Source organism: Harmonia axyridis, chromosome 1 (assembly GCF_914767665.1).
Source record: "Harmonia axyridis chromosome 1, icHarAxyr1.1, whole genome shotgun sequence".
Taxonomy (NCBI): domain Eukaryota; kingdom Metazoa; phylum Arthropoda; class Insecta; order Coleoptera; family Coccinellidae; genus Harmonia; species Harmonia axyridis.
Window position 1 is genome coordinate 7,720,000 of NC_059501.1, and position 26,101 is coordinate 7,746,100.

Here is a 26,101-nt window from a genome sequence, read left to right on the forward strand (position 1 = left end):
ACATCAATAAAAAAAATTATGAAATGAAAAGGAACCTTTCAAAAAAAAACACTTTTATTTATTTAACTCTTTGTATAAAAGAACCGAAAATATCAACTTTTTTTAAATGAAAACATAAATTAAATCATAACAAAATAAAAAAAACAAAGTTTCCAATATTGAGAAACCTCCAGGCTTTGGTTTATTTCATAATTTTCCATCCAGGATCTGAGATATATCAGGCATCTTAAAAATTTGTCGCCTAACCTATTTCGGGTTTTTGTAACTGTGAGAGCAGCTCTGGAAAATTGTCTCTCCACAGGAGCAGAAGATGCTGGCGTTGATGAAAAATCCTTGGCCATTTTGGCCAAGTTTGGGAAGATACTTCTGAAACTACCAAAATCTACCAATAGATTTCATAGAAATGTTAGAAAACTACTAATAAAGTCACACTGGCGAATGCTTCAGTATCTCGGCGATGGAGGAATCCCCTTATTTAGTCTAAGCGCGCACGAGATTGCAGAATTATATGCCGTGCGACGCGTGCATATCGAGCTCAAGGAATATCAAGTAGCTTGATATCAAGTCAAGCAATAAATATCTAAATTCAAGTCAAGTCAAGCATGTAATTTTTCATTACCTTGATTTTCAAGTCAAGTTGTTGGTTAAAGTGTCAAGCTACTTGGCTTGATGAATTCCTAAGGAATATTATCTTGTTGAAAGAGAATTTTTTCTATTGCATTTGAGGAGATTCCTTCTTAATTATCGCACACTATCGATCCTGCCCGGATCAAGCTAAATAGCTTGACATTTCAACCAGTTACTTGATTTGAAAATCAAGCTATTGGCATATTGCTTATCTTGACGAAGGTGAAACCTTCAACAGTAATAACGTTATTACTGTTGAAGGTTTCACCTTCGTCAAGATAAGCAATATGCCAATAGCTTGATTTTCAAATCAAGTAACTGGTTGAAATGCCAAGCTGTTTAGCTTGAAGAATCTCTAGATGTAGGCTTCTTTTTCCGACAAATTTCATAAATCACTCCACTCCACATACCTGAGGTCCGAAAAAAAATTGCAATTTTTTTAAGAATGACTTTTGAGAAATGACAATAAGTCCATTTATTCATGCCATGCCATGATATTTTTTGTCTGTTGGAAACTCATCATCATCAAATATCGAATTTTCGAAATATCGATCTGTTTTAATTCATAATAGCACTATTTAGTATTTTAACATATTACGGAGTAAATGAAAGTTAGCGCTCTTATCTCTGCTTTTGAACAATTCCCTCCCTTATTCCTTTTATATGGCAAATGATAATATGTTGAGAAGCTTAGCTTTCAATTAGGTATATGAAGTATGAAGAAGTAAACATTTGCTCAACTGACAATAACTGTATCAATTCTTTGAGCTCAAATATAATAATAATAATAATAATAATAATTTGGTTCTTTGAACAACTAAATATAAATTGAACCTTCAACTTCAAGGATCAGGAAATTTCAAGTTGCAAGGTACGAGCAATTTTTTTGAATATAAAAATGAGATCAGAGCATTAAGTGCTAAATTGAGCTTTGGCCCAACTAAATCGAGACCCAAAACTTTTTTTCGTTTGATACGCTGAACCAAATTATTATTTACACACCAGGTGTTGAAACTAATGGAGAAATATCAAATAACATTTTCGACAAATTCAAAAACTAGAAGAGTGAATTCAATCGCTATTTTCCTGACTGCAAGGATGAAGATATTCGTAGGCTGATCCCCAATCCTTTTATAGTCAATGTTTCTGAGGTGCACGATGAAATTCAATAAGTAGTTGAAATGCAATATTACATTCATTCGAAGGATACATTCGAGGCAGAAATTAATTTGGAGGACTTCTGTGGCCAAAAGCAGTTTTTTTACCAAAGATTCAGAAATTAGAGGAAAGTATGCAGTTACAATAATTGCATTGAAATAATATAGCTTCTGTTTACCTATCTCTATGAAATTCAAGATAAAATTGCTAAAATTGAATACCGTTGGCTCTGAACGATTGCATGAGTGTTTCTTCAGAAATTTATAGCTATAACAACCTTTTATCCATTGAAAAAATCACATTAACATAATATATCCTACAAACAGTTGGTGATCCATGACAATGCAACAATTTTGTCAAATAGTCCCTGATAACTAAAAAGTTAAGAACAATAAGAACCATTTAATGGATTCGGTCCTTACTTGGCGGAAATTCATTATAAATAAAATAAAACGAAGTAATTTCCACTATATTATTTAATTGTTTGCAACAATTGTTTCGCCACACTGTGGCTTCGTCAGGCTACAATGTATATGTAGCCTGACGAAGCCACAGTGTGGTGAAACAATTGTTGCTAACAATTAAATAATATAGTGGAAATTACTTCGTTTTATTTTATTTACAATAAGAACCACTGTTCCTGCACATATAGGTGTTATATTCCAAGATACCGATTTTCAGCTTTGTACCTAAATATTTGGGATCGGTTACTCCTAGGTGGATCCATAAAATTTCAACATCTTCGGATATATAGTGTGACTGGCATATGCATGAAATAACCGAGATTCCAATACTTCTACTTCTGATGAAATTTTGGATAAATCAAAAAATGTAGGAGAATAATAGTATAGTAACGTATTGCTTAGGGTTTATCTTTTAGGAGCGAAGGACAAGAAATGACAATTTTTACAATAATAGTGCCTTATTAAAGCTATAAGGCACTATCATTGTAAAAAAATCGATTTAATAAGAATATTGTCGTTTTCACCAGTAAAATGGTGTTCAATTGTTTAGTGCGAGTCAGCGAGCTCTTTTGTTTTTTTTTTTATGATATGATTTTCGAATTTTGAGCCAGGAATGGTCTCAAACGATAAGCTTCGACTCTTTGATGACGAATATTTTGTGAAATTGAATTGAGGATTTTTTTTTATCGAATGCTGGCGCGCTTACTTTGAATAATGGGTAAAATACGAATGACATTCTGTAAATATGGCCGAAATTGGAGACCAAAAATGTTCTTCATCGTGATCGTTCGGAAACAGAATAGATTTCTATTCGTTTCTTAGAAATATAGAATTATACAAAATTATGTCTATATTAGAATATTAGGTGATCTTCTATCTTGAGACTTGAATTGTAAAATTGAAGTTGAATCAGAAGAATTTGTTTTCTGGAATTGGTAAAAAGCTTCATTATTAGCTTATCAGATATTGGGAAATCATATATGTATATTTTTGCTGGACAGATTTTACTCCTTGTTTCCTTCTTCTATCATAAATACGCTTCAATGTATTGTAGGTTGCCACGATTGGAACATTCGAAACAAGTTACAGGAAATCTTTTTGCCGACTTGGACTAGCTAGAATTACAGCGCTCTATCATTATGTCTAAATTTCTGTAATTTCGAACATTTATTCCTGACAATATAGAAAGGTATTTCCTGGGCGATGGAAAATCGGATATTATTTTTCAAAACCAAATTTCACCAAATATACTTTGGTTGCAAAATTACAGGATTTTTTCAATGAGAAACAACAGATAGGAAATTATCCAGTAGATGGCCCTAGTTGAAAGGTTTGAAAAAAGTTTATCGTTTAGTATTATTTTTTATAAAATTTAAATTCATTGAATTCGTTAAACTCCATAATCGCTCGCGTTGAACGAATTTATTTATTGTATTTTTTATTTATTTTATTCACTCTATCCCAGTACATTCACTATAAATGTTTACATTCATTACAATTTGACAATAATAACAACAAATTTTTCCCTGAGGGCACCTAGGTGTGTTACACCTGTATAAGCTGTATTTATACAAACAAAATATTTTTCTTGTAAAATACAACGCTTTTTGATATTTTATTTTATAATTTCACTCATAGTTCAGCGATTACTTAACACAACCAAGTGTAACTATGAAAAACATTGGTGGTATCAGGCTAAATTGCTATACAGGGCTGGCGTTAGAGGTAAAACAGCAGAGCGACCGTTTCAGGCGTCTCTATTTGAGGGGCGGTAATACGGCCCAGTTTTTTGGCTGCCTTTTCATATTTCTTGATTTTTGAACATGAGGTTGTATCGCTCCGCTCCGTTGCGTTTGTCATCATTCCTTGATATAAAATCTCCAAACCGCCTTTACTAAGCCACCTGTAGAATGAATAACACATGGCAGCCCAATCAATATAAACAGAATTCCCTATTACCCTCATTGAAAGAGGGATAAAAGAGTTCATATTGTTATTGATGCTTTTCAGCAGGGGCGCCTAAAAATTCTTTGCTTCAGGCGCCAAAATTACTCGCGTTTGACCGTCACTATAAAATTTGATAGTCATGGTTTAGCAGGGTTCCAATTGCAGAACCATTGCTTTATATCCCAACATTTTTCTTCTTGATGAAATTTATTTGTCGATTTCCACTCTTTTCTACAGTTCTTATTGTTTTGTCACTCACTGTTCATATATTGGTGTAAGAATCATTACATTGTATCATTATGTGAATGTAAATTATTTTTTTATGGCAGTGCAGAATGTGATGGATTGACTTTGATTTTTTTTTTCCATTTCGAAAGTCTTTTCTTATCAATTATTAGGACATTATAGTAGAGAGGGGAAGTAATAACTAATAAGACATTGTATTAAATTTTATATTTCTTCAACTATTACATTTTTTTCATAAATATGTTAAAACTACACTATGACTGTAAATTTCATATTTAAGAATTGACAGGACCTTGTAGTATGTGTATAACGGTTTTTGAAAATTCAATTACCTCCACATATGTTATTTTATTAACTGAAACGTTTTCTCACAATTCTGTTTTTTTTCTTTTCAAAATTCCTTCACAGCAATAAATATTGTACAATACAAAAATTCAAAAAATATATTATTATTTACATTCATTGTTGTTCTGTTCACCCATGGGACAACATATACGAGAATACAACTAAAATTTACTAACAATATCTTGATAGCATCCCTGAAGTAACAATTTTGGACCATTACTAGAAATAAAACAAGTGTTCAACGTATTTTCAATAATTCACAGGTTTTTCCTATCAATTTCATGGATCAATGATAATTCAGGACGAAAATAGTGTAATATGTATAAAAAAATGACATATCAACATTATTGAATGTCAGCATGTACTGGATATCATGCTAAAGCTGAAATCAATATTTGATGCACAATAATGATGTTTGAATTAAGATGTTTAGTCTCTGTAATATATATACGCCGTACATAAAAAATACTCTTGGAGTAGAAAAACTATCATGAATTCTGATTATTCAGTCGATGCAGATCAAAAGTTGAATTATAACTTGGTAATGGTATACGGTCCAGAATTTGGTATCGAGAGAAAATATCATGAACCATAGATTTGTTCGGACTATTAGTAAAATGGTGTAAATTGTTAAGAATGTCCCCTCTGAGAAAGCTAATTTCAGGGTTATGTGGAGGAACTCCCATTGAGAAAACCCCAGGAACTCTAGGGTAATAATCTGGAGTCCAATTGTCATATCTTCTGTCAATATAAGCATTCGGCCATGACGAATAAGGAGCATGTAATTGTTGACTGACTGGTGCAAAATCTGTAGAATATGATGGTTTCTTCATAGTCTCACTGTATCTGGTCCTCATTAGATCTAGTTGCGCATGCGGTAAATTGGTATGCCTAGAAGAAGGGGAAGTACTCTTGTTCTCCTGCTTCTTCATGTACTCACGCTTGTTTTCAAACCATACCCTGACTTGGCGTTCAGACAGGTGTAGAATTGAAGCTATACGTTTGCATCTTGACCTTGACCTATCTAAATATTTATTTCGATGAAATTGCCTCTCTAATTCTAATATCTGAACTCTCGACAATAATGTCTCTGGTCGTTCTGTACGATTTGTAGAATCAAGTGATGAAAAAGGGGCACTCTTGTACTCCTGCTTCTTCATGTACCACCTATGCTTGTTTTCAAACCATACCCTGACTTGGTGTTCAGACAGGTGTAGAATTGAAGCTATACGTTTGCATCTTGACCTTGACCTATCTAAATATTTATTTCGATGAAATTGCCTCTCTAATTCTAATATCTGAACTCTCGACAATAATGTCTCTGGTCGTTCTGTACGATTTGTAGAATCAAGTGATGAAAAAGGGGCACTCTTGTACTCCTGCTTCTTCATGTACCACCTATGCTTGTTTTCAAACCATACCCTGACTTGGCGTTCAGACAGGTGTAGAATTGAAGCTATACGTTTGCATCTTGACCTTGACCTATCTAAATATTTATTTCGATGAAATTGCCTCTCTAATTCTAATATCTGAACTCTCGACAATAATGTCTCTGGTCGTTCTGTACGATTTGTAGAATCAAGTGATGAAAAAGGGGCACTCTTGTACTCCTGCTTCTTCATGTACCACCTATGCTTGTTTTCAAACCATACCCTGACTTGGTGTTCAGACAGGTGTAGATTTGAAGCTATACGTTTGCATCTTGACCTATATAAATATGTATTTCGATGAAATTGCCTCTCTAATTCTAATATCTGAACTCCCGAAAAACTCTGGTTCTCCAGGTCCTTCTTGTACTTCATACGCCTGTTTTGGAACCAAATCTTAATTTGTCGTTCGGTCAGATTAAGAGCTCTAACTAAATTCATGCGTCTGGGCCTACATAAATATTTGCTGGTGAAAAACTCCTTTTCCAGTTCCACCAGCTGGTTGTTCGTATAAGCTGTCCTTGCTCTTTTTGTGGTGTTATTCGGTGTTATCTGTGTGGGGACTACTTGAGCTTGTTGTTGATGCTGTGGAGTAGTCATCATGTACCCTCCTGAAAATTGTAATTATTGTTGTAAGGGGTTCAATTTGCAAAGATTTCGATACTTATTAAACAGATTTCAAGAGAAGTTTTCACATTGATAAACTGTCTTCACAGGAAGATTCAACGTTTAGTAGACAAATTTATTCCAAAGAGATAACTATTTATTCGGAAATTTTATCTATGATACAATTTGGCAGTTGATAATATATCAATAACGCTTGTTTGTAAACCATACCGTGACTTGGCCTTCAGACAGGTGTAGAGCTAAAGCTTTACGTTTGTAACTTGACTTATCTAAATATTTGTTTTGATGAAATTGCTTCTCTAATTTGGATAACTGAACTCTCGGAAATAATATCCTTGGTTGTTTTGTTCGATTTGTAGAATTTGTGGAATCAATTGATGTTATCTGGGGGATGGTTTCTTGAGTTGGTCGTTTCTCCTTTGGGCTATTCATCATTTTGTATCGTGAAAATTGTTATATGGTTTGAATTGGCGAATTAATCTGTTTCATATTGTACATATTTCAAGAGGAGTTTTCAGATTTATTATCTCGCTATACAGGGTGATTCAACGTTTAGCCCAAGAAATTGTTATAGGCAACTCACAACTAGGTCGCCCAGAAGTATTGGACATCGCAATGTTGAAGAACATTCCACTAGTTCATCAGATGGTAGCCCTATCTGAGTTTATAGTTGAGAGCGAGACTTAGAGCTCAAAACAAACTCATCCCCAAGGATCATCGAGTTTTCAAAAATAGTCTACACCTCAGGGAGATAAACATAGATAGAGGGACCATATGTCATTTTCAGTAAGTAAATTTTGTCCCCAACATGAACTATCAAATTTGACAAGAAGCGGGCGAAAATGAAAACATATCAGTGATACGATATTTCACTAACTCGCGAGGTTCTGCACAAAAAACGCACTTCGTACGTCTCATAGGGAATCAATGGTTCATATTAAGTCAAAATATATTGAAATAAATACCTCAATATATCAAAAATTCAGAAAAAAAACTTCAAGCGTGTCAAAAGACGAGAAACAAGAGAAGCAAATGTTGCCAAACCTTGGATTTCAGCAGGTAGGAAAAATATCGGATTCCTAGTATTCAAATTTGCATATTCAATCAGGAATCACTCAAATAAATATATTTCATTCAATATAATATACATTTATATTGATATAGTAAAATTGTAGATTTGAAAATATATCACAATCCGACAACGTAATCTAACCATGTTGGGGCATGTAAAAATTGCGTATACTTCCTTTATCTCTGTTTATTACTTTATGGTCTACACAAACGCCAAAACGTGTGTTGCAAAAATATCAGAAATAAAATATTAATTTATAATATAAGTGCAGAAGGTGAAGGATGGCAGGCATAGGTTCGATTCTCGATTATGATTGTTTTCAACAATTATTTGGATATTTTAGGAGAGAGGGGAAAATAATAAAACATAGTGTAAAATTTGGTGTTTTCTTCAAGTATAAAATTTTTTTTACATAAATAATTATTAAATATATATATCTTACAGAAATATAGAGCTATATACAATGATCTATACAATTATATTAATAAAACCGCCATGTAATAATAATTCGTTGATTCTGAATTAATGACTGTTAAATAATTCAAACTATAATCAAGAACACAAGCATGATGTAGACACAGATGTAGATGTAGACACATTTATTTAGGAGAAACAACTGAAATTGCCATAATCAGATATCAATATTACTTTAAATGTTAGTATGTGATTATCACACGCACTGGCTATCCCGCTAAAGCTATTACAATTCGGTAATGGTAGTTTCACCGCTAAGTATAGGGTATGAGGTGTTCAAATTTTGATGCAACCAATTGCTGTTATCACCAGCATTCAGAATTTGTTGTTCCTGGGATGTCAATTGGGAAGAAATATCTTCTTCTTTAACATAAACCATAGATCCATTCTGAAGATGAGTAATATTTTGGGCGGAATTGTTCGGAATATAACTTCCATGATAGTTTCTTCCAGGGTAGTATGGGGGATTTCCCATTTGGGTATATACAGGGGCTTCCTGGTAACAATCTGGAGCCCAATTATTGTATCCCCTGCCAATGTATTGATTCGGTCTTGGCAAATAAGGAATATGCTGATTCATTTGGGCGTAATCTGAGTATACTGGAGGCATCTTCATAGTATCATTGCATTTGGTCCTAAGTGGATTCTGTTGCGAGTCTGGAGAATTGGGATGACTAGCGGAAGGAGAGCCACCCTTGTTCTTCTGCTCCTTCTTGTACTTTATACGCCTGTTTTGGAACCAAATCTTAATTTGTCGTTCGGTCAGATTCAGAGCTCTCGCTAAATTAATGCGTCTGGGCCTGCATAAATATTTGTTGGTGAAAAATTCCTTCTCCAGTTCCACCAGCTGGTTGCTCGTATAAGCTGTCCTTGCTCTTTTTGTGGGGTTATTAGGTGTTATCTGTGTGGCTACTATTTGAGGTTGTTGTTGTTGCTGCTGCTGTGGAGTCATCATGTAGCCTGAAAATTGTAATTATTGTTGTAAGGGTTCAATTTGCAAGGATTTCGATTCTTATTAAACAGATTTCAAGAGAAGTTCCCACATTGATAAACTATCTTTACAGAAAGATTCAACGTTTAGTAGACAAATTTATTCAAAAGAAAAAACTCTTTATTCGGAAATTTTATCTATGTTATAATTTTGGAGTTGATAATATATCAATAATTTATTGAAAAAAAAAAGGTTTGAAAACGTTGTTTTACAGAGAAATGAGACGTATAATGGTGGATTGAGTCCAAAAGAGATTAGAAGTCGCTAGATTATATAAAAGGGTATGCGAACGAGAATTTTAAAAATATTCCCAACAAAACTGCAAGTGGCAATCACTCAAATAAATTCTTTACAATAGCATTGTTAATGAAAAAGCTCTTGTTCTCCTGCTTCTTCATGTACTCACGCTTGTTTTCAAACCATACCCTGACTTGGCGTTCAGACAGGTGTAGAATTGAAGCTATACGTTTGCATCTTGACCTTGACCTATCTAAATATTTATTTCGATGAAATTGCCTCTCTAATTCTAATATCTGAACTCTCGACAATAATGTCTCTGGTCGTTCTGTACGATTTGTAGAATCAAGTGATGAAAAAGGGGCACTCTTGTACTCCTGCTTCTTCATGTACCACCTATGCTTGTTTTCAAACCATACCCTGACTTGGTGTTCAGACAGGTGTAGATTTGAAGCTATACGTTTGCATCTTGACCTATATAAATATGTATTTCGATGAAATTGCCTCTCTAATTCTAATATCTGAACTCCCGAAAACCTCTGGTTCTCCAGGTCCTTCTTGTACTTCATACGCCTGTTTTGGAACCAAATCTTAATTTGTCGTTCGGTCAGATTCAGAGCTCTCGCTAAATTAATGCGTCTGGGCCTGCATAAATATTTGTTGGTGAAAAATTCCTTCTCCAGTTCCACCAGCTGGTTGTTCGTATAAGCTGTCCTTGCTCTTTTTGTGGTGTTATTCGGTGTTATCTGTGTGGGGACTACTTGAGCTTGTTGTTGATGCTGTGGAGTAGTCATCATGTACCCTCCTGAAAATTGTAAATATTGTTGTAAGGGGTTCAATTTGCAAAGATTTCGATACTTATTAAACAGATTTCAAGAGAAGTTTTCACATTGATAAACTGTCTTCACAGGAAGATTCAACGTTTAGTAGACAAATTTATTCCAAAGAGATAACTATTTATTCGGAAATTTTATCTATGATACAATTTGGCAGTTGATAATATATCAATAACGCTTGTTTGTAAACCATACCGTGACTTGGCCTTCAGACAGGTGTAGAGCTAAAGTTTTACGTTTGTAACTTGACTTATCTAAATATTTGTTTTGATGAAATTGCTTCTCTAATTTGGATAACTGAACTCTCGGAAATAATATCCTTGGTTGTTTTGTTCGATTTGTAGAATTTGTGGAATCAATTGATGTTATCTGGGGGATGGTTTCTTGAGTTGGTCGTTTCTCCTTTGGGCTATTCATCATTTTGTATCGTGAAAATTGTTATATGGTTTGAATTGGCGAATTAATCTGTTTCATATTGTACATATTTCAAGAGGAGTTTTCAGATTTATTATCTCGCTATACAGGGTGATTCAACGTTTAGCCCAAGAAATTGTTATAGGCAACTCACAACTAGGTCGCCCAGAAGTATTGGACATCGCAATATTGAAGAACATTCCACTAGTTCATCAGATGGTAGCCCTATCTGAGTTTATAGTTGAGAGCGAGACTTAGAGCTCAAAACAAACTCATCCCCAAGGATCATCGAGTTTTCAAAAATAGTCTACACCTCAGGGAGATAAACATAGATAGAGGGACCATATGTCATTTTCAGTAAGTAAATTTTGTCCCCAACATGAACTATCAAATTTGACAAGAAGCGGGCGAAAATGAAAACATATCAGTGATACGATATTTCACTAACTCGCGAGGTTCTGCACAAAAAACGCACTTCGTACGTCTCATAGGGAATCAATGGTTCATATTAAGTCAAAATATATTGAAATAAATACCTCAATATATCAAAAATTCAGAAAAAAAACTTCAAGCGTGTCAAAAGACGAGAAACAAGAGAAGCAATTGTTGCCAAACCTTGGATTTCAGCAGGTAGGAAAAATATCGGATTCCTAGTATTCAAATTTGCATATTCAATCAGGAATCACTCAAATAAATATATTTCATTCAATATAATATACATTTATATTGATATAGTAAAATTGTAGATTTGAAAATATATCACAATCCGACAACGTAATCTAACCATGTTGGGGCATGTAAAAATTGCGTATACTTCCTTTATCTCTGTTTATTACTTTATGGTCTACACAAACGCCAAAACGTGTGTTGCAAAAATATCAGAAATAAAATATTAATTTATAATATAAGTGCAAAAGCATTATAATTTTTCCACGAATGAATAACTGGTAGAATGAGCCTTCTGTTCGACAATTATACATTATTTTCACTAATTCACTGAAAAATGTGGGTTGGCTGAACAGTTTTCTCTATCAAAAATTTGATCGAATATTTCCCTTCTGTCTAAAATTCTATGTACATAGAATGCAATTATCGAAAATTACAGCGATAATTGAATTGTAGGAAGCGAAATAGCACTGCTATAATTGTTCTGTTCATAGATGCATAGTTTCTTTGAATCTCACACAGTTCGAATCTATGGCATCTATGTCACTTTGATAAGTTAACAGTTTATTCGAGAAATATTACCCCGAATTACACTCGTGCATCAAAATGTCCGGATAATTTCGCATTCCAGTTTTCTTTGTTTTCTTTGAAAAACTGCATTCGGTCATATTCATGACAGCACACTGTCATGCAAAATTATCGGTAATTTTGATGCACTTGTGCAATTACTTACGATTAAGATGTCTAAAAACATGGTGAATGCACTAGTCAATTTTTGAATGGAATGACATTCGACCAAATTGAAAATATTAGTTTTATTTCGTGGCGGCGCCGCAATGTCATACCTTTAATTTCGATCTTTATTCCTTTGATTTTGACAGGATACGTCAATTAAAACCCGATCCTAGCCAATCAGAAGCATAAACAAATATTCTCAAAATAGGAAAAACAAAAGCTAATCAGTCCATACACCAGGTTTTTAGACATCTTACTTACGATAATAGATAAATCCGTGACAGGTGAATTCCAAGTACCAACAAAAAATAAAAAAATAAGACCATGAAATATGTGCGAATCTTCGATATTCTAGAACGTTTTTTTTTAATTTACCTTAACGTGTCTCAGCAACTAGGCCATTGACACATGGTACAAGATGTGGCAGAATGAACGGATTAGCCTCATAATTAGCGAAATATTTATCGAAAGGCCTAATCCTGAAAGTTCCAGAGTTATGAATGATATAATACATATTAGTTTCTGAAAAAGAGCCATATGTCCTGCTGGCTAAGTGCTAAAGACGTTTATTATGTTCGGTAGGTTCAGTAACCCTATTTTTTCAACTGCATCAATAAGAAATAATATTATAGTGGATACATAGATGTATTTACTATCTGAAAGGTCTTACGTTAGTGAAACGTACCACAAATTGTATCAAAAAATGTAAATGAAATTTTTTAACTTGTGCAAAAAGTTATGTTTCTCTCAGGCACCAAGAAGGATGGCAGGCATAGGTTCGATTCTCGATTATGATTGTTTTCAACAATTATTTGGATATTTTAGGAGAGAGGGGAAAATAATAAACCATCGTGTAAAATTGGGTGTTTTCTTCAAGTATAAATTTTTTTTTATATAAGTAATCATTAAATATATAAATCTCCAAAAAATACAATGATCTATACAATAATATTAATAAAACCTCCATGTAACAATAATTCGTTGATTCTGAATTAATGACTGTTAAATAATTCAAACTATAATCAAGAACACAAGCATGATATAGACACAGATGTAGATGTAGACACGTTTATTTAGGAGAAACAACTGAAATTGGCATAATCAGATATCAACATTACTTTAAATGTTAGTATGTGATTATCACACGCACTGGCTATCCCGCTAAAGCTATTACAATTCGGTAATGGTAGTTTCACCGCTAAGTATAGGGTATGAGGTGTTCAAATTTTGATCCGACCAATTGCTGTTATTACCAGCATTCAGAATTTGTTGTTCCTGGGATGTCAATTGGGACGAAATATCTTCTTCTTTAACATGAACCATAGATCCATTCTGAAGATGAGTAATATTTTGGGCGGAATTGTTCGGAATATAGCTTCCATGATAGTTTCTTCCAGGGTAGTATGGGGGATTTCCCATTTGGGTATATACAGGGGCTTCCTGGTAACAATCTGGGGCCCAATTATTGTATCCCCTGCCAATGTATTGATTCGGTCTTGGCAAATAAGGAATATGTTGATTCATCTGAGCGTAATCTGAGTATACTGGAGGCATCTTCATAGTATCATTGCATTTGGCCCTAAGGTTAGTCAATGGGTGCTGTTGCGAGTCTGGAGAATTGGGATGACTAGTGGAAGGAGAGCCACCCTTGTTCTTCTGCTCCTTCTTGAACTTCATACGCCTGTTTTGGAACCAAATCTGAATTTGTCGTTCGGTCAGATTCAGAGCTCTAGCTAAATTAATGCGTCTGAACCTACATAAATATTTGTTGGTGAAAAATTCCATTTCCAGTTCCATCAGCTGGTTGCTCGTATTAGCTGTCTTTGCTCTTTTTGTGGTGTTATTCGGTGTTATCTGTGTGGGGACTACTTTAGCTTGTTGTTGATGCTGTGAAGTAGTCATCATGTACCCTCCTGAAAATTGTAATTATTGTTGTGAGGGGTTCAATTTGCAAAGATTTCGATACTTATTAAACAGATTTCAAGAGAAGTTTTCACATTGATAAACTATCTTCACAGGAAGATTCAACGTTTAGTAGACAAATTTATTCAAAAGAGACAACTATTTATTCGGAAATTTTATCTATGATACAATTTGGCAGTTGATAATATCTAATAATAATAATAATAATAATTTATTCATCCATAGCGACATATTACAAATACGTATTGGACAAGTCAATAAAACAACAATAGAAGGAAAAATTTCACATACTAGCCATTATTTAAAACATATTAAGTATATCAACTTCCTAACCTGATATGCTTACAACAATCATAATATTCAGTTAGGGTATAGAAACATTGAGACATTAAGAAATCATTAATTGCCCTTCTGAAACTTTGTACACTTTCAATATCCCTATAGTTCTTTGGAAGGGAATTGAACAACTTAATTCCCATATATCTGGGAGACCTCTCATATCCCACCAGAGTGTGACGTGGTATGATTAGTAGCGAAGAGTGTGTTGTTGAATAAGTATGATTGTAATTCATACGCAGAAATGATTCTTCATTAGTTTTCACATATGTTATAATTTCCAAGATGAATTGAGATACCACTGGCAAAACACCAAATTTTTTGAAAAGCTCTCTACATGATGTTCTCATAGGAACTCCAGCCATGTGTCGTAATGCTCTCTTTTGAAGAAGAAAGACTCGATTCAGTGCGTGAGAAGTTCCCCAGAATACAAGGCCTTATATTATCCTTGACTTGAATTGAGCATTGTAATAAGCCATGCAAATTTCCACATTAGTTATAGATTTTAACCTATAAAGAGCATAACAAACAGAAGACAACTTTTTACATAAACATTCAATATGCTCATACCAGTTGAGGCTGTCATCAATGATTATACCTAAAAATTTTGTGATGGTAGCATGTTCAATTGACCTATTTTTCACCCTTAACAGAAAACTTTTATTTTTATGTTCTAAGTAGTTCTTAAGCCTAAAACAAACAAAAGCGTTTTAGAAGAATTTAGAAACAACTTGTTCGATTCAAACCAATCATAAAATAGATTTATGTGCCTCTGTGCTTTACATAAAACGTCAGTAAGCGAGGTTCCCGAGCATAAGTATGTAATGTCATCTGCGAACAATGTTAGATCCTCAGCATTCTCAACAATATCTGGCAAGTCGTTGATATATAATAAAAAAAGCAAGGGTCCAAGCACGGAGCCTTGGGGAACACCCGAGGAAATGTTGAGAATCGACGACTTACAAACATTGACCTCCACTAATTGCATTCTATTACTTAGGTAAGATTTCAAAAGTTGGTTTATTTTACCGCGAAGTCCTAATCTATCTACTTTTGCAAGGAGCAAGTCATGTGAAACAACATCAAATGCTTTTACTCAAATCCATGTATAATGCTATGTTCCATTTACCTTCATTTATATTATCATAGAGTTTATTGATGAAATTGAATATCGCTGTTTGGGTTGACCGACCTTTTCTGAAACCATGTTGACACGATGACAAGATTTCAAAACGATTCAAAAATTTATTTATTTTTTCACATATTACTCGCTCAAGAATTTTTGACAAAGTCGACAAAAGTGAAATTGGGCGATAATTTTCAATAACTTTAGGATCACCCTTCTTATGAATCATTATGACACGTGCTAGTTTGAGGATATCAGGAAATATTCCATCGAGCAGTGATTTATTTATTGAATAAGTCAATATGGGAGTTATTATCAAAGCCATGTTCTTGAGTATATTAGATGTTATGTTATCATTACCATGTGAATTGGAGTTTCGAAGACTATGAATCAAATTAAAAATCTCTGTTTCCGTTACTGATGTTATAAACATGGTATTTTCATTTTTGGTCAAGTTGGGAGTTTTTTGGTTAACCAAGATCTGTCGTATTCCATTATGCAATTTCAGAGGTTGTTCTATAAGAAATTCGTTAAAATAACGCGAGATCTCCAATGGATCATCAACTAATTTGTTATCTATTAAAATTTCTTGTGTTTTGCTAACCATGTTTGATCCTATATTATCATTGATAAGGGTCCAGACTGCTTTTGACTTGTTATCAGCTCTATTATAAATATCATTGTTGTAATGTCTTTTTGCAGCTGAAATTAACTTCCTGTAGATTTTTTGGTACTTTTTATGAAAACTAACGGCATTAGGATGTTGTGTGGCTTTAGCTAGAGCATATAGATGTTTTAACATTATAGATGACACTTTAATACCTTCAGTTATCCATGGTTTCTTATGTTCTTTATTATTTAATATTTGTCGAATTGAAGGAAATGATATGTCTATATAATATGAGAGACTGTGAATAAAAATTTCAAATGAATCATGAATGATTTTGAATTATATTCCGCTTGCCAAGTTTCCTTTGAAAGATAAAATGCAAGGGTTTCATAATTTTCAGTGCTATCTATATATTCTAGAATATTTATAATTTGTCATTTTAGAATCATGGTTCGATTTAATTGTCAGCAATTGAAAAGTATGATCAGAGATTCCGCTATCAATAACAACAGACTCAACTAGATCAACATTGCTGATGTTCGTGCATATGTAATCAATGGAACTATTTTTTGTTTTACCAAATCTTGTAGGTCCATCAACCACTACTTCAATATTATGAGACGTTAATATGTCTTTAAGTTCTAATTTGAATACACTGGTATCATCAGAATAATCAATATTGAAATCGCCACATAAAACTACAATACATTTTTCTGAACATAATTTATCCAAAACAATATCCAATTCCTCTAAAAAAATAAGTAATATTATTCACTATTGGAGACGTATATAAAGTGACAATTTTGAGTTTTGCCCCATTTTTGTAACTTAATTGCGTCCCACATATTTCAAAATCTTTTTCTCGAGACTTACTTTCGAGGAACAAGATATTGTCGATTTTAGCATTTAATTTATTTCTAATAAATATGGCAACACCGCCATTTTTGAAGTTTTTTCTACAGAATATAGAACACAAATGATAATTCCTCATTTGAATTGTACTATACCCATCTTCCTTGAGCCAGTGCTCAGAAAAACAAGCTATATCAATAACTTGTGCATCCAATAAGAGTTCAATTTCTTCTATTTTATTCCTGAGACATTGAATGTTTTGGTGGAATATTCTCACACAATTTTCTGACTGTTTATCGTTGACACTGGAATCAATAATTTTGCAACGATGAATACTGTTTTCCTCAATAATATCTAAACAGTATCCGTTTGATTCACTTTCGGAGCTTGGCCTAAAAAATCAATATTTTTTGCCTCCATATCCCGTTTCATCCAAAAATTGTAACGTCTGATAACTACGCCGTTAGGCCAGTAATCAGGAACCCCAATTTTTTCCAGGTTATCATAAGGTATTCCCAACATGAAAGATGAATAAGGACCTTTACTTTCTAGTTTCTCAATTTTTATCTGATCACCATGTATATTTTCAGTACTTATATATTCTTTGATCATATCTGAGGTTGCTTCTTTATTCTTTATTTTACCGATATATAACCAAGCCATTTTAGGCTTTGCACCACCTATCAATAAGCCCTTCGATCTATCAATTGTGGATTTACTAACAATAGGTTTGATAGGCTTATATATGGAATTTTTATCAACATTTGGTCGTTTCTTCCGTAAAGACTGCATACTCTTAAAACTCGAGCCGCCGGGATCCTTAGTTGCAGAAGATTTAATTGAAGCAAGATCACTTGCTACACCTTCTGTTACCGCTGCATATGTTTTTGTAGATTTCTTGCGCTCTTTTATTGTTACAGGCTGTTCATTACTATTAATCATCTGTGTATTAACATTTTTTGAGGATCGATTATCTTTTACTCGTGAAACTTCAGGATTTTCATTTCTTAACATTGATATTTCAGATTTTAATGCCATAACTTCGTCTTTTAGTTTTATGATTTCATTATTGGCAATTTCAAGTTTATTACATACCTCTGTCTTTAGTAGTTCACCCACATTTGCAATGACTAATTGTGACAGCAATGTATGAACTTCCTTATTACTTAATACATCACTCAGAATTGCTTTTAGGTCCGAGGAACTTCTTGTTTTGGTTCCCATCATTGCTGTTTGATATCAGCAGGATGTTACACACAATATTTATTTATTAGAATTTCGTTCTCACGAAGTAATTATTCAATTTTTACGCACGATTCAATAACGCGTCTAACTCAAGCGATGACCGAACCTTAATATATCAATAACGCTTGTTTGTAAACCATACCGTGACTTGGCGTTCAGACAGGTGTAGAGCTAAAGCTATACGTTTGTAACTTGACTTATCTAAATATTTGTTTTGATGAAATTGCTTCTCTGATTCGGATAACTAAACTCTCGAAAATAATATCCTTGGTTGTTTTGTTCGATTTGTAGAATTTGTGGAATCAATTGATATTATCTGGGGGATGGTTTCTTGAGTTGGTCGTTCCTCCTTTGGGGTATTCATCATTTTGTATCGTGAAAATTGTTATATGGTTTGAATTGGCGAATTATTCTGTTTCATATTGTACATATTTCAAGAGGAGTATTCAGATTTATTATCTCGCTATACAGGGTGATTCAACGTTTAGCCCAAGAAATTGTTATAGGCAACTCACAACTAGGTCGCCCAGAAGTATTGGACATCGCGATGTTGAAGAACATTCCACTAGTTCATCAGATAGCAGCCCTACTGAGTTTATAGTAGAGAGCGTGACTAAGAGCTCAAAACAAACTCACCCCCAAGGATCATCGAGTGTTCTAAAATAGTCTACACCTCAGGGTGATAAACATAGATAGAGGGAGCATATGTCATTTTCAGTAAGCAAATTTTGTCCCCCACATGAACTTTCAAATTTGACAAGAAGCGCGCGGAAATATTTCGATACGATATTTCACTCAACTCGCGAGTTTCTGCACAAAAAACGCACTTCTTACGTCTCATAGGGAATCAACGGTTCATATTAAGTCAAAATATAATGAAATAAATACCTCAATATATCAGAAATTCAGAAAAAAAACAAGCTTGTCAAAAGACGTGAAACAAGGGACGCAAGGGAAGAAAATGTTGCCAAACCTTGGATTTCAGCAAGTAGGAAATTGCATATTCAATCAGGAATCACTCAAATAAATATATTTCATTTAATATAATATACATTTATATTGATATAGTAAAATTGTAGATTTGAAAATATATCACAATCCGACAACGTAATTCAACCATGTTTGGGCATGTAAAAATTGCGTATACTTCCTCTATCTCTGTTTATTACTTTATGGTCTACACAAACGCCAAAACGTGTGTTGCAAAAATATTAGAAATGAAATATTAATTTATAATATAATAATAATATAAGTGCAGATGGCATAATAATTTTTCCACGAATGAATAAGTGGTAGAATGAGCCTTCTGTACGAGAATTATACATTATTTTCACTAATTCACTGAAAAATGTGGGTTGGCTGAACAGTTTTCTCTATCAAAAATTTGATCGAATATTTCCCTTCTGCCAAAAATTCTATGTATATAGAATGCAATTATCGAAAATTCCGGCGATAATTGCATTGTAGGAAGCGAAATAGCACTGCGATAATTGTTCTGTTCATAGATGCATAGTTTCTATGAATCTTACACAGTTCGAATCTATGGCATCTATGTCACTTTGATAAGTTAACAGTTTATTTAGGAAATATTCCCCCTTATTACACTCGTGCATCAAAATGACCGGATAATTTCGCATTCCAGCGTGTTTTCTTTGAAAAACTGCATTCGGTCATTTTCATTTTTGGAGAAAGAGCCTACCGCCTTCGGTGTCGGGCTCTTTCTCCAAAAATGAAAATGAACTCATGCTGTTTTTATGACAACACGCTGTCATGCAAAATTATCGGTAATTTTGATGCACTTGTGCAAATACTTACGATTAAGATGTCTAAAAACATGGTGAATGCACTCGCCAATTTTTGAAAGGAATGACATTCGACCAAATTGAAAATATTAGATTTATTTCGTGGCGGCGCCGCAATGTCATACCTTTCATTTCGATCTTTATTCCTTTGATTTCGACAGGATACGTCAATTAAAACCCGATCCTAGCCAATCAGAAGCATAAACTAATATTCTCAAAATAGGCAAAACAAAAGCTAATCAGTCCATACACCAGGTTTTTAGACATCTTGCTTACGATAATAGATAAATCCGTGACAGGAGAATTCCAAGTACCAACAAAAAATAATAAAATATAACCATGAAATATGTGCGAATCTCCGATATTCTAGAACGATTTTTTTAAATTTACCTTAACGTGTCTCAGCAACTAGGCCATTGACACATGGTACAAGATGTGGCAGAATGAACGGATTAGCCTCATAATTAGCGAAATATTTATCAAAAGGCCTAATCCTGAAAGTTCCAGAGTTATGAATGATATAATACATATTAGTTTCTGAGAAAGAGCCATTAGCCAGCTGGCTAAGTGCTAAAGACGTTTATTATGTTCAGTAGGTTCAGTAACTTTATTTTTTCAACTGCATCAATAAGAAATAATATTATAGTGGATACATAGATGTATTAACTATCTGAAAGGTCTTATGTTGGTGAAACGTACCACAAATTGTATCAAAAAATGTAAATGAAATTTTTAAACTTGTGCAAAAAGTTATGTTTCTCTCAGATCCCAAGAAGGATGGCAGGCATAGGTTCGATTCTCGATTATGATTGTTTTCAACAATTATTTGGATATTTTAGGAGAGAGGGGAAAATAATAAACCATCGTGTAAAATTGGGTGTTTTCTTCAAGTATAAAATTTTTTTTACATAAATAATTATGAAATATATATATCTTACAAAAATATAGAGCTATATACAATGATCTATACAATAATATTAATAATAATTAAATATTAAATGTTAAATAATTCAAACCATAATCAAGAACACAAGCATGATGTAGACACAGATGTAGATGTAGACACATTTATTTAGGAGAAACAACTGAAATTGCCATAATCAGATATCAACATTACTTTAAATGTTAGTATGTGATTATCACACGCACTGTATATCCCGCTAAAGCTATTACAAGTCGGTAATGATAGTTTCACCGCTAAGTATAGGGTATGAGGTGTTCAAGTTTTGATCCAACCAATTGCTGTTATTACCAGCATTCAGAATTTGTTGTTCCTGGGATGTCAATTGGGACGAAATATCTTCTTTAACATGAACCATAGATCCATTCTGAAGATGAGCAATAGTTTGAGCGGAATTGTTCGGAATATAGCTTTCATGATAGTTTCTTCCAGGGTAGTATGGGGGATTTCCCATTTGGGGATATACAGGGGCTTCCTGGTAACAATCTGGGGCCCAATTATTGTATCCCCTGCCAATGTATTGATTCGGTCTTGGCAAATAAGGAATATGTTGATTCATCTGGGCGTAATCTGAGTATACTGGAGGCATCTTCATAGTATCATTGCATTTGGCCCTAAGGTTAGTCAATGGGTTCTGTTGCGAGTCTGGAGAATTGGGATGACTAGTGGAAGGAGAGCCACCCTTGTTCTTCTGCTCCTTCTTGAACTTTATACGCCTATTTTGGAACCAACTCTTGATTTGTCCTTCGGTCAGATTCAGAGCTCTCGCTAAATTAATGCGTCTGGACTTACTCAAATATTTGATGGTGAAAAATCCTTTTTCCAGTTCCACCAGCTGGTTGTTCGTATAAGATGTCCTTGCTCTTTTTGTGGTTGTATTCGGTGTTATCTGTGTGGGGACTATTTGAGGTTGTTGCGGCTGCTGCTGTGGAGTCATCATGTACCCTCCTGAAAATTGTAATTATTGTTGTAAGGGTTCAATTTGCAAGGATTTCGATTCTTATTAAACAGATTTCGAGAGAAGTTTTCACAGTGATAAACTATCTCCACAGGAAGATTCAACGTTTAGTAGACAAATTTATTCAAAAGAGATAACTATTTATTCGGAAATTTTACCTATGTTCCAATTTGGCAGTTGATAATATATCAATAATTTATTGAAAAAATGATGTTTCACAGAGAAATTAGACGTATAATTGTGGATTGAGTCCAAAAGAGATCAGAAGTCGCTAGATTTTATAAAAGGGTATGCGAACGAGAATTTTTACAATAAAAACAAAACTGCAAGTGGCAATCACTCGAATAAATTCTTTACAATAGCATTGTTAATGAAAAAGCTACTTGAATTAATCAAAATAACTCATATTTAGTATTATCTTTTCATTCGATTTTTCCTTAAAATCACGCTGAGAATACGCAGTAGGTATATTCAGTACCAAAAACAATTATAATCATGTGACCCATCGATGACAATTATTTATGTTTATTGATTTTAATTATTCAATCTAACGTGATATTTCTACTAATTTTTAATTCACTTTTACACGAAGTATTACCATAAACTTTTATATAGGTTTGGAAACATTTTTCACTATTTTTCGATATTTCTTATTCAATATTATTATGAAAACTTGGGATTCGTGGTTTGACTTGATATTCAAGGTATTTGACTTGGGCTTGACTCGAAATCAACTCAAGTTCAAGTCAAGTAATAGTTTTTCAATGTCAAGTACTTGATAAATAAACAATTGACTTGACATTGGAAAACTACTTTCTGACTTGAACTTGAGTTGATTGCAAGTCAAGTAGCTCGAATATCAAGTCAATATCTCAAATATCAAGTCGAGCCGCGAATCCCTAATGGAAAGTTACACTTTTCAACAACGTTTCATGAAAAAGTAGCGATATTCTAAAATTCATCTACAAAAAGTTGTCTCTTTCGTGAATTTTATGAACTACCAAGAAATGTACAGGGACGGATTCAAGCAAATTTTGTTACTTGTAGGTTGGAGGTTATGATATCTATAAAACCAGAAAATATTTTCAACCAAAATTTCTGACTCAATGTTATAACTTAGGTGATAAGTAAGCATTGATTTCTATGTATAAAGTTGAATAATTTGGAAAAGCGTCGACATAAAGGTTCATATATAGACAGGTATATTTATTATTTGAAGATATAGGTTTTAAAAAATTTTGGACTTTCATAGTAATAATTGATTACAATCTGATTTATAATGGTAGGTTGAATGATATTTTCTAGTGAAAAGATAACTGAATAAAATACAAAATTCAAAATATTGGGATAAGGTTAGATGTTAATCAAATATAAGAAAATTTAAAATTTGTAGGTAAATGATGATTTGAACTTACCACCTAATTGCCTGTCATCTCTGATATTATTGTATTCGTTCATCCTATATGTAGTCATGTTCCAATTGCCCGCCTGAAAAAAAGGAAAAAATATTATTTGAAAAAAACTATAGAGGACGAAATCTTTTAAAATATTTTATATAATCTTTGAAATCATTCACCTGAAGCTGGTGAGAACTGTTACGATTGTAATCGTAATAGTCATCTAAGCTAACGTATTGTTCAGGATATTCACTACACATAGGGGTTATGGTTATCTGAGAGGGGGCAGTTGATAAACCGTTTCCTTGAATATCACTATATATCTCAGAATCACTGTATCCGTTTCTCTGTTGTATGTGTTGTTCTATCACTGGTGACTTTATCTGTCCATCACCATTACACTGATTCCCCTGATCTATGGACACTAATGGCCTCATCTCCTCAACGCCAGTTTTTTGCTCTTCGTGAACTACACTATTTACTTTATCTTCCATTCTTATTTACTTCTGTTACTTCACAAACACGAACTACGAAAAATCTGAAGAAAAAATTTGTGAAAGTTAGCTGATGAGTTTGGGTACATAGAGTGGGGGGGGGAGCTGTCGACTAGAATTTTTTGGACCTATAGTAATTCGTTTATCCTGAAGTATAATGTGTCAAATTCGCATTTCAATGGAATTGTTTATTTTTGTCGATTATTTAAAAGGATTCATTTGGATTAATTATTTGGCGGACTTCTATAATTATTTCGCTATCATAGTTATCAGGTTTTTAACGCATTTGAGCACCTATGACACCTTCGCTTGTACCTATATACAGTATCTACTATAGAATTTGAAATAATAGGATTTTGAATAGAAATATTCCATCAGATGTCGAAAAAAAAATTGAAAACATTTAGTTTTCGAAACTTCTATTCCACTGTCAAGTCGAGAAGTTTTGAAAGCTCATTTATGCGCCTATTGCACCTTGAGATATACCCATATTTAGTACTATAGAATTTGAAATAATAGGATTTTGAATGAAAAAATTTCATGCAGTCTTTCATAAGCCGTCAAAATTTAAATTGAAAATATTCATTTCTTGAAATTTCTATTCCGATTTCACTGACGTAAAGTCAAGAAGTTTTTTTTTTTTTTTTTTTTTATTTCGAATTAACGTGTCTCGACATCGAGGTCATTGACACGAGGTACAGTACATATTAACTTATTCTAAATATAAATCTAAGTATTCGAAGCTTAAAGAACTAAAATTTGAGAATATATCATACAAGTTCATATATTATTGTAAAGTTGACATTCTTTGAGGAATTTAAGAGCTAATTCAATTTGTTTTTGAGTATTGAGGATATTTCCAAGATTCTCTCTCAGCCCAAGTCGACGTCGGTCATTTCCGTAATATGGGCAGATGGATAGTAGGTGTTCAACAGTTAGACGAGTATTGTGACAGTGTTCGCATTTGGGTTGATTTTCTGAAGACATCAGATAGCTGTGAGTTAGCTTGGTGTGACCTATTCGAAGTCTTCTTACTACGGTTTTGTCTTTTCTGCCCAAACTAATTTGTGGTGAATTATGTATTTTGGGTTGTATCATATGCAGTCCAGTGCTAGCTCCTTCCCATTGGACTTGCCATTCCTGTAAGGATCTCAGCTTTATGGCATTTTTGAGGTCTGTATGAAGTTGGATTTGGGTCACAGGAAGTTCGGAAGTTCGTGCTTGATTTGCGGCCTGATCTGCAGCTTCGTTTCCTGTTATACCAATATGTGATGGGATCCAGATTATAGTGGTGGAAATATTCTCCTTCGCTTTAAGGGTATGGCATCGTTCTAGAATTTGCTGTACCAGAGGGTTCTTCGAGTAAATGTTGTCTATGGATTCAATTGAAGATAAAGAGTCTGTGAGTATTGCGAGCTTTTGACCTGGGATAAAAGAACTGCAAAGAGATTTATAAATTGCAAAGAGTTCACCAGTGTGGATGCTGCAGATGGATGGGAGTTTGTAGGACACTGGGGCATTCGATTTATTGATGATCGAGCATGCTATTCCCTGCTCATCTTTGGAGGCGTCGGTGTATAGTTCTTCGTCAAACTTTTCATGCCCAAGTAGTTCAAATAAGTGTTGCTTAAGAATTGTTCCCAAAGTTTCTAGTTTGATGTGTCTATGCAGAGAGGTATTTAGCCTTGGGTGGTGTCTAGACCATGGGGTGTGTTTCGGGAACGTAATGGGGGATGTCAAGGTAACATCTATAGGCCTCAAGTTTTGCTTTGCGATTTGTGGAATTGAGAGCAAGGTCATGGGTTTCATAGTAGGCGGCTCTTGTGAAGTTTCAAGCAGGTGTCGCACTGGGTGATTCGGAAGAGCAGACACTTTCGATATGTAAGTAAGGAGAGTTTGCTGTCGACGAAAGTTGAGCGGAAGTTCTTGTGCTTCAACGTGTAAACTTATTGATGGGCTGGATCTGAATGCTCCAAGGGAGAGACGCAGAGCAGTGTTGGGTATGCTGTTGAGCAATTTTAAATTTGATTTGCTAGATGTGGAATAAAGCATACTGCCGTAGTCAAGTCTTGAACGAATGAGTGATCTGTAGATTTTGAGTAGTATTTCTTCGTCACAGCCCCAGTGATGG

At 33.8% G+C, this 26,101-nt stretch overlaps 3 protein-coding genes across 6 annotated transcripts in view; all 3 read right to left on the minus strand.

Annotated features, from left to right (window-relative positions):
* Positions 1–4,634: 4,634 nt before the first annotated feature.
* On the minus strand, positions 4,635–6,832 carry LOC123672868. The gene has a single exon (XM_045607229.1). It carries the CDS (start codon positions 6,815–6,817, stop codon positions 5,276–5,278), a length of 1,542 nt encoding a protein of 513 aa, XP_045463185.1. The 5' UTR covers positions 6,818–6,832; the 3' UTR covers positions 4,635–5,275.
* A 1,453-nt stretch (positions 6,833–8,285) lies between these two features.
* LOC123672945 (homeobox protein HOX3-like) overlaps positions 8,286–26,101 on the minus strand; it is a 57,016-nt gene continuing 39,200 nt past the window's right edge. The window contains exons 3-6 of one of the 4 annotated variants that reach the window (XM_045607421.1): positions 23,656–24,003; positions 23,495–23,567; positions 21,711–22,069; positions 8,286–8,997 (exon numbers count right to left, since the gene is read on the minus strand). In XM_045607421.1, coding sequence (XP_045463377.1) covers positions 8,614–8,997; positions 21,711–22,069; positions 23,495–23,567; positions 23,656–23,970 — 1,131 coding nt within the window. In that variant the 5' untranslated portion in view covers positions 23,971–24,003 and the 3' untranslated portion in view covers positions 8,286–8,613. Of the gene's footprint in view, positions 9,348–9,784; positions 10,421–21,710; positions 22,070–23,494; positions 23,568–23,655; positions 24,004–26,101 lie in introns of all 4 variants that reach the window. The other 3 variants (XM_045607499.1, XM_045607827.1, XM_045607344.1) reach the window with 3 other exon arrangements.
* Positions 13,121–18,231, minus strand: LOC123673504 (homeobox protein Hox-B3-like). The gene is made up of 2 exons (XM_045608059.1): positions 18,209–18,231; positions 13,121–14,179 (listed from the first exon to the last, which is right to left on the minus strand). The coding sequence occupies exon 2, from the start codon at positions 14,169–14,171 to the stop codon at positions 13,437–13,439; it is 735 nt and encodes a 244-aa protein (XP_045464015.1). The 5' UTR covers positions 14,172–14,179; positions 18,209–18,231; the 3' UTR covers positions 13,121–13,436.

Bases quoted from the DNA above. Each gene is read 5' to 3' on its own strand.
- LOC123673504 (XM_045608059.1), bottom strand. From the start codon at position 14,171: ATGATGACTACTTCACAGCATCAACAACAAGCTAAAGTAGTCCCCACA.
- LOC123672868 (XM_045607229.1), bottom strand. From the start codon at position 6,817: ATGATGACTACTCCACAGCATCAACAACAAGCTCAAGTAGTCCCCACA.